Source organism: Trichosurus vulpecula, chromosome 8 (assembly GCF_011100635.1).
Source record: "Trichosurus vulpecula isolate mTriVul1 chromosome 8, mTriVul1.pri, whole genome shotgun sequence".
Classification (NCBI taxonomy): Eukaryota; Metazoa; Chordata; class Mammalia; order Diprotodontia; family Phalangeridae; genus Trichosurus; species Trichosurus vulpecula.
Genome location: NC_050580.1, coordinates 11,202,542 through 11,213,892, shown reverse-complemented (window position 1 = coordinate 11,213,892; position 11,351 = coordinate 11,202,542). Strand labels below are relative to the sequence as shown.

The 11,351-nt window shown below is 48.6% G+C and overlaps 1 protein-coding gene across 1 annotated transcript in view; it reads left to right on the top strand.

Moving 5' to 3' along the window:
• Positions 1-9,908: 9,908 nt before the first annotated feature.
• The window catches only part of ABRAXAS2 (abraxas 2, BRISC complex subunit), a 39,334-nt gene continuing 37,891 nt past the window's right edge, over positions 9,909-11,351 (top strand). Inside the window, exon 1 of the mRNA XM_036736892.1 lies at positions 9,909-10,125. Coding sequence (XP_036592787.1) covers positions 10,054-10,125 — 72 coding nt within the window. The 5' untranslated portion in view covers positions 9,909-10,053. The remainder of the gene's footprint in view (positions 10,126-11,351) is intronic.

Genomic DNA, 11,351 nt, shown 5'->3' with positions numbered 1-11,351 from the left:
AAAGCCTCTTTTTCAGAGCTATATTTCAAGAAATCAAATATGAAAACTACGGAGGACAAAAGTAAATTGTTCCAGCTTTTTGAAGGACAAATGAAGAAGCAGAAGTTTATTAACCACATACTATGTGCCAGGCACTGTTCTAAGTTCTGGAGGTACAAAGGCAAAATAAACAAACAAACAAAAAAACCAATCCCTCCCTCCAGGGAGCTAAAAGGCACACTGACAAAATGTCAGGGAATTTCTAGGTGAGAGCCTTAAGGATCCCTATATGGCCACCTGTTGTTTAGCATTTTTATCACTCACTGGGGTCAAAGCATAGATGAAATCTTTATCAAATTTAAAAAATGAAATAAAACTGGGAAGTGTAGCTTAACATACTAGACGACCTCATTAAATTAAAGTCATTCAACAAGTCTTTGTTAAATGGTATATGCTAGGGACACAAAGATAAAGCCAAAACAGAGCTTACATCTAGCTTGTAGTTAAGTGAGATGTAGCAACAATCTGGCCAGCAGCTACTGTGGCTAAGACCAATAACCCCAGCATACAGAAGGGCTGCTAACACAGGTTCTTTGATCTGCTTTTCTAAGGAAAGCAACTTTAAGGGGTTAACAATCTCAGTTTAATCAAATATACATGTATCATTCACTTATTTCAGGGGGAAAACATTCGCCCCCTGAACTTCAAGGCAAATACAAACAGAAATTACAACATCAACAGACAGACCTTGTCTGATCCAAATCACAATTCATAGTTACCAGAGAAGAGCCAATGGGTCCGGGGGACAGTTACAATAGCTTGCCTGGAGTCTCAACACTCCTTCTGTGAGTGAGCCCCAAAAGTCAAACACCAAACTCCCTTCAATTGTGTTGTACCAGAAGCGAGCGAGACACACCACAGAGTATAAGTTTTAAGTGGAGAATTTATTAGCCGGCGGCCATCGGGGTACGGCACCACAAAACAATGGCAAACGGGTTGGGGTGATGGCTTGGCTTATATAGGATATGGGGGTACAGAGTAGGGGGAAGAGGAACAAAGGTCCTGGCTGATCAAAAGATTCAGTCAGGTTATCGTACTAGTGGGATAATCTCATTTACATTCCTTGGTGGAGTCCCAGAGTCCCAGGGATATCTCCCAGGAAGGGTCTGTCAAGTTATCTCTCAGTGGGATGGTCCTATCTATTGACATTCCAGGAAGGAACCAAGGAGTCTCAGGGATATCTGCTAGACAGGATCTGCCAGGTTATTCTCTCAGTGGGGTGGTCCTATCTATTGACATTCCAGGAAGGAGTCACCGGATCCTAGGGGGCTTGCTAAATGCCAAAGATATCTAAGTCCATTCTTTCTGGGGGTACTTGTCAATAGCTAGGGGTTTCTCAGGGGTTCCTAATTTTCCTTGTATTACATTTGTATCCTGCCCAGAGCCCTGAGGGCTCTGACTTCACCCAGGCTGGCTGTGTGAAAGTTCCCCATCCCCAGTATCACATCATGTACAAGTCAATGACTCCTGACTGCCTCAGTGCTGAGAAATAACTAAGGAATATTCCAAAACAAACATAGCAACAGGTTTCCCACCAATTCAAACCAAGGGAAGACCTGATAGTCTTAGCATCCCAAAAGGGAAGAACAGGGAAAAGTCTGATTGCCTTAACAGGAGATTGTAGGAGAACACCAAAGGGCTATAAAACCATGCACACCCTTTGACCAGGCAATAGCAATACTAGGTCTATATCTCAAAGAGGTCAAAGGAAAAGGACCCATATGTACAAAAATATTTATAGCAGCTCTTTTTGTGGCAGCAAAGAATTGGAAATTGACAGGATGCCCATCAGTTGGGGAATGGCTGAATAAGTCATGTTTATGCAAAAGCTTTTTAATTTCATGTAATCAAAATTACCCATTTCATATCCTATGATGCTATCTTTTGTTTGGTGATAAAATCTTCCCTTATCCATATGTCTTACAGGTAATTTTTTTCCACATTCCCCTATTTGCTTATATCACCCTTTACATCTAGATCATGCACCATTTTGACCTTACCTTGGTATATAGTGTGAGATGCTGGTGTATGCCAAGTTTCTGCTAATCTACTTTCTAGTTTTTGTTGAATAGTGAGCTCCTTCCCCACCCACAAAGTTTGGATCTTTGGGTTTATCAAACACTAGATTACTCTGGTCATTTATTGTGTACCTAAGCTTCTTCTCATGGGGATTTTTGACTTGTACTTTGTGACCAGAAGAGGCGGTCAGCAGGTCACCCTTGGGGAAGGGAGGGGAATTGGCTGCCCTGAGAGGAGGGGGGATTCTTTCCCATTGAACTCTTCCATCATATACCAGTCAATCTCCAGGGAGGAGTCTTTAGACCAAGTCAAGGACCAAGTTCAAGTCAAGTTCAAGGAACAGTTGGCTTTGGACCACTAGGAGATAAAGGGCCATGACAGGGAAGAGCTAAGCCCAACCTTTTGGTAAATTGAGACAGGGAAGAGCTAAGCCCAACCTTTTGGTAAATTGATTTTGTCACGGTTGTTGGCCTGTTCATGCAGGTGGGGACTGAGGAGCCAGCCACTCCCCAATTCTCCCTCTGCCTTCTTGCTAGACTTCTGGGAACACCTTTTAACATTACATTTTTACAAAGGCACAGACTTTGGTTGCCAGACCATTAGGCTCTCTATCACCTCTAGGATCAAATACAAAATGCTCTGCTTGACATTCAAAGCCCTTCATAACCCAGCCCCTTCCTACCTTTCCAGTCTTCGTGCACCTTACTTCCCACCATGTACTCTTCCATCCAGTGACACTGGCCTCCTGGATGATGAACCAGAGGTGCCATCTCTCGTTGCTGAGCATTTTCTCTGGCTATCCCCCACACCTGGAGTGCTCTGCATCCTCATCCCTGCCTACTGCCTTCCTGGTTAACTTCCAGCTAAAACCCCATATTTGACAGGAAGCCTTTCCCAGCCCCTCTCAATTCCAGTGCCCTCTCTCTCTTAATTATTTCCTATTTATCCTGTATATAGCCTGTTTGTATGTTTGTTCAGTTGTTATCTCCCCCATCAAATTTTGAGGGCAAGAATGGTCTTTCACCTCTTTTTGTATCCCAGAGCTTAATACAGTGCCTGACACATAGTAAGCAGTTTATATTTATTGATTGTTTAATCCACTGCTTGAACTAAAAATGAATTAACATAACGTCAGCAAATTCACAGGTTATAAAACAAATCCACACAAATCGTCAGCCTTTCCATATATTAGGAAGTAAATTAAGCAGGAAGTGATAAAAATTTCCATTTAAAGTAACCGTAGATGTAGCAGCCAGCAGTGCTTTCCCCAAGGAGGGCTGTCCTTCACCAGAATGAGGGGAGAATGATATTGATTGTTTATGGGTTACTCTCAGTCCATAGGGGTTCCCCCCCTTTTCTGTAGGACAGAATAATAGCTACCCTTTATCTGACATATGCAGTTACTCTGGTCCTCGCACTGAATTTGAGGACCCGTTTACACACCTAGGAACAAGCTATGTTGGGGCTGTATTATGAAATCTTCCATTGACAACTTGGAGCAGGGGGAAAACAATCCAAAGAAAGAGTGACTTTTTTGGGATAGCGCCCAAGATTGAACTCACTCATCCGGCCAAAACCCAGCGCTGGAGGGTTCTGGTCTACCAAGTGAAACACAAAAAATACTAGAATCATTTCTGTACTTCTTACATTCATGTACCTTTCCAGCTGCCACCTGCCAACAGGCAAGATAGTCCACATGTGTGTGAAATGAAGAAGTGGAGGCCAGGAACTAGGGGTGAAGTAGGAAAAAACAAGGAATGACCGAATGCCTCAAAGAAGGGAAGACATGCTGCACTGGGCTGTCCTTTCACAAGTATCTCCTGAGGATGATGAGGATAGGGTTGTCCTGCTTCTATAAACACAGAAACCTTGAAAACTTTGGCAACCATCTGTAATATCAATTAAGTTGGGACTTTTTTACTATTTTAGAATGATAAATTAATTGTCTTTGATTAAGCCTTATTAGGTGCAAAGCCCCTATCTACTAGGTGCTAAGCCTATGTGGGCGTAAAGCCCTCAGGGTCCTAAGGGGAGTTGCTAAGACCAGAGCCAATAGTAGGAGCCTAAGCTCTGGTGGCTCAGATGAGTCCAAAGAGTGTATAAAAAGAGAGAATAGAGCCATTTGCTTGAGGGTCTCACTCCTGGAGGTGAAGGACTCTGGGCAGCTGCTCTAAGAGCCTCCTGGCTCACCCAGATGTTGATGGTTTCTTCGTAACTATGAACTGTATTTGGTCTGTTTATAATGTATCTTTGTAATTTGTTTGTATTTGCTCTGAAGTTCAGAGTGCTGGATTTTTCCCCTGGACTAAGTGAATGATACATGTATATGTTGGATTAAAGTAAGATTGTTAACCCCTTAACATTACTTTCCTTAGTAAAGCAGATCAAAAGAACCTGTGCTGGCAGCGTTCTTGTTGTTGGTCTTGTGTTGGTCTTTCACCTCCATAGCAGCTGCTAGCTGAATTGTTGAAAGACCGTCGCCTCTTACTCCCCTCTGTAGAAAAATTCATGAGCTCTTCATTTCAGTCAATCTCTCTCTCTCTCTCTCTCCCTCCCTCTCTCCCTCTTCCTCTCCCCCCTCCCCTAATATACCCCCACCCCATCTCTCTCTCTGTCTCCCCCCAGACTTGGAGCATTCCACTGGTTAAGAGCAGGTAAATTCATTTAGTCTTTTTCAACCGTCAGTCACATTCAGAAGATCTTGAAACTTCAAGAAAAAATGAAGACTATCAAGTGCATCATGGGACAGCAAGGCTTTCTGCTCCGGGGAAACAACGGCGTATTGTGCCCAGTGCCCGGTGGTTGAGCAAATCCAGCAAATGTTGGCTTCATCTAGAAGATAAACATGGGAGGCGGGAACCGAGGTTCATCTGTTTGTGGAGCTGGACTGAATAAACACCCAGAAAGGGATGAAGGAGGGGATGTGGTCACTTTAGAGAGAGTCAAGGCTACCTTGGCGCTGCTCTGCACCTTGGCTGGAAACAAGAATTAGGATTCGGTTTAATAAACATGTATTAAATGGCACTTCTGGTCCCGAGCCGAAGGCTCTGGTCCAACACTTTGGTCCGATGGCAGGGAGGGGCCCAGGGTCCTCCCAATCATTCTCTTTGGTGTCTTTCACTTCTGCTCAGAGGCCCCCCCCCCCACCCCAGAACATAACAATCTGGCCTCTGAGTCCCTATCAATCAATCACTAAGCACTTATTAGAGACCTTTTTATGTGTCAGGCACTGGAGTACTTACAAGAGATACAGAAATAATAAATGAAAGGATTGCCATTTACAAAGAACTCATGTTCCCTTACAAGAGACAACAACAGTATATGTAAGTATACCACCCCACCCCCCAGTCACTCTCCTATCCCCCAACAGGACTGGCAGGCAGGGTCCCCAGGGGACTTTTGACTACTCCTAACGAGGTTCTGACAAAGTGGATCGAGTGCTGTGCCTGGAGTCAGGAAGACTCATCTTCCTTAGTTCAAATCCAGACTCAGACTCTTACTAACTTTGTGACCCTAGGCAAGACATTTAACACTGCTTGCCTCAGTTTTCTCATTTGTAAAATGACCTGGAGAAGGAAATGGCAAACCACTCCAGTATCTCTGCCATGAAAACCCCAAACTGACATCCTCTGAACTACCCACCAAGAAGGCAACATCCACATATGCTTTGAGGACTGGCTGGGCTCTCTTTGTCCAGTCACCACCCTCCCCTGAAGTGGTTTGACATTTCCTTCTCCAGCTCATTTTACAGATGAGGAAACTGAGGCAAACGGGGTTAAGTGACTTGCCCAGCTAGGAAGAGTCTAAGGCTGGATTTGAATTCAGGTCATCCTGATTTCAGGTCTTACACTCTAATCATTGTGACACCTGGCTGCCCTGGGCTGTGCTTAATCCCCTCTAAAATATGAAAACCAGAAGGGACTTACAATCTAGGCCAGGAATAGCTTAGTAGCTTTTCTTCCCTCTTTGTTGATGCTAAGTTGCCCTCCAGACTTATCTAGGGTTAAAGATCTCCTCCAAGGGGAGACTCATGAGTCACTTGAGTCCATGTGTATCCCTCACAGTCCTCATGGCATGCAGGGCCCAAGCTATGGTAATCCCACAAGGGCTTGGTTAGAATCACGGAAGCACCAGGGGAGAGGTCACATTTATAGCTGCAAAAGATGCTTAGCATGAGGGTGAATATCCAAGGGAGGTTTCAATGGACCAATTGGTGACAGTCCCTTCTCATTCAGATCGCCCTTAGGTAGGCAACCCAGAGAATCAGTAGGTCTCAGGTCCTTATTTCAGACAAGACTCACCAGGTAGCGAGCTGAGATCGTTGTGGGAGTGGTTGCCTTCTCTTGGGAACCTCATGGTTCTTTGGAGTAGCTGCATGTAACCAGAAGGTGTCACTGTGCAATAAAGTTGGTTGGAAATGTTTTTTTAAACTCCCTCCTCCCTTAGGAATTTGGAAAGGAGCTAAATCCTCCCAGAGTCCACATTCCTGGCCCCTACCTCCACCACCACCATTGGGCAGCCCAAGGGGTATGCCCTTCCCTTGGCCTACACCTCCACCCCAACCCCTCCTCTTTGTGTGCAGCCTGGAGAATTACTATTTGAAACTGGATACATAAATGACTACTTTTCTCAGCCTAAGAGAAATATAGCCCTGGTCCATGTGGTGCCCTTTCTTTGCTCTTTTAGGGAACTCAGAAATAAAGTTAATTCACTTTAAAGATCACCTTAAGGTCCTCTCTTGAATATATGGCTCGTAAACCCCCAGGTCCGGATCAAATTCTCACCATCACTCAACACCAAGCATTTATGAAGTACCTACTATGTGCTAAGCACTGCATATACAAAGAAAGGCAAAAACCATTCCTGCACTCCTAGAACTCACATCCTAATGGGGAAGTCAACATGAAAACACCTGGGCATAGAGAGTAAATCAGAGGTCATCTCAGAGGGACCCTTAAGGGGTACAAGTAAACCTTCCTATGGAAGGGTGAGATTTTAGCTGAAGAAAGACAAGAAAGCCAGGAAGAAGACACATTTGCCCATCAGACCAAAATTCTGATCCCCTGACCCGTTTCCTTTAGATCTATGTAGTAGCATTTGTTGTTAAGTCATTTCAGTTGTGACTCACTTGGGGTTTAATTGACAAAGATACATTTCCTTCTCCAGCTTATTTTTACAGATAAGGAAACTGAATGAAGTGATGGAGTCTGAGGCTGGATTTGAACTCACAAAGAGGTGTCTTTTGGACTTCAGGCCCAGAGCTCTATCCACTGCACCACCTAGCTGTATGATTCTAGGTAATCTGGCTGGTTACTAATGTCTTTAGTTTCTTCTCTCCCAACATAGAACAAATACACAGACATTCATAATTGACCATTGATTTTACAGGAAGCAAAATTAGAATAAAGAAACAGCTTAAAGGTACAGTAAGAAGACCACAAAGACCTTCTCCTGTCAGCGAATTGGTCCAGAGGGTCCAAGCGGAGGAAGGAAAACCTTTTCAAAGCCCTGCAGGAGCATGGTCCAGGGGCTGCCACTGCTAAACCTCTTTCTTCACTCCATTTCCCACATGTAGCTTACCCCTGACTATTTCTGTCTGTGATGATACAGACTCACTCAAAATCTCTCACCAATCCCCTTCCACAACAGCAAATCTACCCCCAGATCAAAGATGGCAACCATGCCCATCTTTCTCTAGGACTCCAAATGAATGAATGCTGCTGAGTCATTTCTTAAACACTTAGTATTATGTGCTAGGCACTGTACCAAGCACTTGGGATACAAATATAAGCAAACAAGACAATGCTTGCCTTCAGGGAGCTTACAGTCTAATGGTGGAAGACAACAAATCAAGGAGAGCTAGAAAGTGGTAAGATGATATGGTATGTGTGGGTCAGCACAAGTCCACTAGATTTCCAGTGAACTGGGTAGGGTGGCTGGTACAGAAGCAGCATGGTCTGGAAGTAATAATATAATAATAATACCTAGCATTTATAAAGCGCTTAAAGGTTTGTAAAGCGATTTACAAATATTATCGTATTGTAAGAGATGGGGGGAAGCAGTTTGTTTCCACAGAGTTGAAGGTGTCCTTCTCCCCCTCCCCCACCCTGGCTTTAGCAGAATGTAAGTCAGGCGGCTGATTGGAACTACTCCCAATCGGAGCTCTGATCTAGCAGAAACCAGGCCTCAGGTCGGTGGGGTGAAAGGTCAGAGGCTTGTTCGCATGATTAAACAAGCCATTTGAGGACAGCATGATGTAGGCAGTCAGGGGGTTGTATCTGGCCAATGAAGAGCCTGGTGGGAGATTTGAAGGGAAAGTCAATAAAAGGACTGGAGTCCATCTGAGTCCTCTGTACTCTCCTGTACTCTGTTCAGGGGAGGAGCCCATTTATTCAGACCAAATAAATGTAAAACATAATAAAAACGCCCCTGCTTTGGGTGGCGTCCGTTCTTGTGAGAAAGCAATAAAATTCCTTTCTATTTTCTACCTTGAGAAGCCTCTGAATTTAATTTGGGGAAGGGTCAACTGTCCCACACAGTATTCAATCTTCACCAGAGCCCTGGGGAGTAGGTCCTGCTATTATGTCTATCTTACAATTAAAGTAGATGGCTGTTAAGTGACTGGTTCAGGGTCGCATAGCTAGGAAGTGTTTGAGGCTGGATTTGAACTCAGCCCTTTCTGACTGTAGGCCAAGTGTTCTAACTATCCTGCCCCCAATGACCCCAGAGTGATGCGGATACCTGGTCCTGGACAAGAGAAGGTAAAAGCTCACCTAGCAGAGCCCAGGGACCACTGTAGTTCTAGTGGGAGTGTAGATGGCCAGAGTGGAGGGAATTCCCAAAGAAGGCTCAGCTCTCCCTTCACTGCTGCGTAGACAGTTCAAAGCAGCCCAGAACTTCCATTCTGAGGAACCCTCGAGGCAGCAGCATTCACTCCTTCACTCTCTCCCGGCCCTGCCCCTGACTCTGGATATTTCCACCACGTGGCTTTCTCACCCTGAAGATCCCTCCATTCCTACACTCCAACGGGTGACTTCCTGCTAGGACTCCCATTTTGAGGAGGTACCTAGGCTTGTTTCCTCCCTTTAATCCCTGCTCAGTTCCTGAATCTCCATACTTCTCCCTCGTGTCCCCAAGCAAATACCTTCTTACCCCCTTTCCCTTGCTTTTCCCGGTTTTTGTTTCCTTCAGGATGAAAACCCGAGGGCAGGAGCTGTCAGGTTTTGCTTTTATTTGTATTTCCAGTACTTAGCCTGGGGCCTAGCACCCAGTAAATACGTAATAAAGGCTGGTGGAGTGAGGACCCTAGCAAATTGCCTTTAAGCTCACCAATGCAGTCTTCTCCAACAAAGACATGATGGAGGCTTTGTACAGCCCTTCGCCTAACTGGATCTCTGTTCTAGTTCTCTCTGTTTCTCCGGCAGGGTTTGCGCTCCCCCGAAGGAGATGTCCTGGTTAAGGGGTGCGGGGCGCTGGCTGGGCAGGGGGCTGGTCTCCCCCGCGGGAGCTGTCCTGGCTGGGGGCAGGGGTGGCTGGGAAGGGGGCGGGTCTCCCCCACGGGAGCTGTCCGGGCTGAGCAGGAAGCTGGTTTCCCGCGATGGAGCCGTCGCGGCCGGGCAGCAGGGGCTTCTTCCTGGGAACAGTGTGGTCTGGGGTCAGCTTGCAGGGGGGCCCATCAACACGCAGGTATCCCTCCTACATCATCCCCTGGAGCCACACACAGAGGTTTTCCGCACGGAAGCCGAACCAGAACCACAAGCCTAGAGAGAACACGGGGCGCGGAACGTGGCGGCAGCACACCTGGCTTATCTAACCTTTTGGCGTCTCTTTTCTCTACCTTTCAGCTCAAGTCCCGGCCTGGACCCCTCTACTGACTACATTCCCCAGGATACCGCGCGCGCCGCCACCGCCGGAAGAAGCGTGTGCGCGTGCGCTGCGCCCCCGCCCCCGCCCCCGGCGGCGCGGTGCATTGTGGGAGAGTTGGCAATCACCATCATGGCGGCTTCCATTTCGGGCTACACCTTCAGTGCTGTGTGTTACCACAGCGCCAACAGCGACGCGGACCACGTAGGTGCCGGCCGGGGCCGGGGAGGCGGGGAGGAGCCCGACGCGGGTCCGAGGGGGCGACCCCCAGGCCGGGCCGGCCCCGCCCCGACCCCCCCCCTCCGGGCCCGCCCAGGCCCTGCCCTGCGTGAGGCGGTGGCTGTGGTGGCGGAGGGTCTGCCCCGCCCGGACAGGGGGCGATCTGGGGTCGGGGGGAGCGTGGGGGTTCTGGGGCTCTGCGGCCGGGGATGTGCCCACCCTCGCGAGTGGGTGCCCAGGTGTGTATGCGTGTCCGCACCCGCGAGTGGGTGCCCGGGTGTGTGTGTCTGTGTCCACACCGCCGGGAGTGTGCCCACGTCCGTGTGTCTGTGCTCGGGTGCGTGTCCACACCCGCGAGTGGATGCCCGGGTGTGTGTCCGCACCGGCGTGAGTGTGTCCACACCCGCGAGTGGATGCCCGGGTGTGTGTCCGCACCGGCGTGAGTGTGTCCACACCCGCGAGTGGATGCCCGGGTGTGTGTCCGCACCGGCGTGAGTGTGTCCACACCCGCGAGTGGATGCCCGGGTGCGTGTCCGCACTGGCGTGTGTGCCCGTGAGTGTGCGTGCACTTGGCCGGCGTGCGGCCGCAGGTTCGCCAGGGCCCCTCGCGTGGGTGTCCGTGGGAGGCCTGCTCTCGCCTCCCCCTCCCCCCAGACAAGGAAGGTATGAAAGCTGGGGCGTGGAGGGGAGGGTCTGAGGGGGACACCCCGAGGCCGGGAACAGGTGCTGAGGGCTTGAAGGAGCACGCGTGGAGCCGGGGCCCCGGGCCGCTTCCCTTCCTGCCCGCACCCAGTAGGCGCCTCGTGAATGCTTATTCCCGGGATTACCGGGGTGAACGGGGCTGACAATGAGGGGGGCGACCTTGTTTAGTCACCGGGGAAAAGCGATTGTTGATTGAAACACGTCAGTCTTAGAAAGTTCCGGGCGCAGTCCGGGCAGCAGGTCCGGGCAGCAGGTGCCTTTAGGGAGCCGAGGAAAAGCCCGTGCCCCCCTCCCTCCCCCCGTCCCCAAATAGGACCTTAAATGTGTGGGGTGGCGCTCCTGGCGGGGAGGGTCCCAGGAAGCTTGATTTCCTTCAGCTGTACTCCTCCGTAGGTGCTGAGAAGTAACTCGTGATGATATGGGGAGGCAGGACGAAGGAAGGAGGCTGTACTTGGAGGCGGGGGACCAGACTCCAAACCTACCAGGGGCAGCCTTGTGGAGGTGACCTG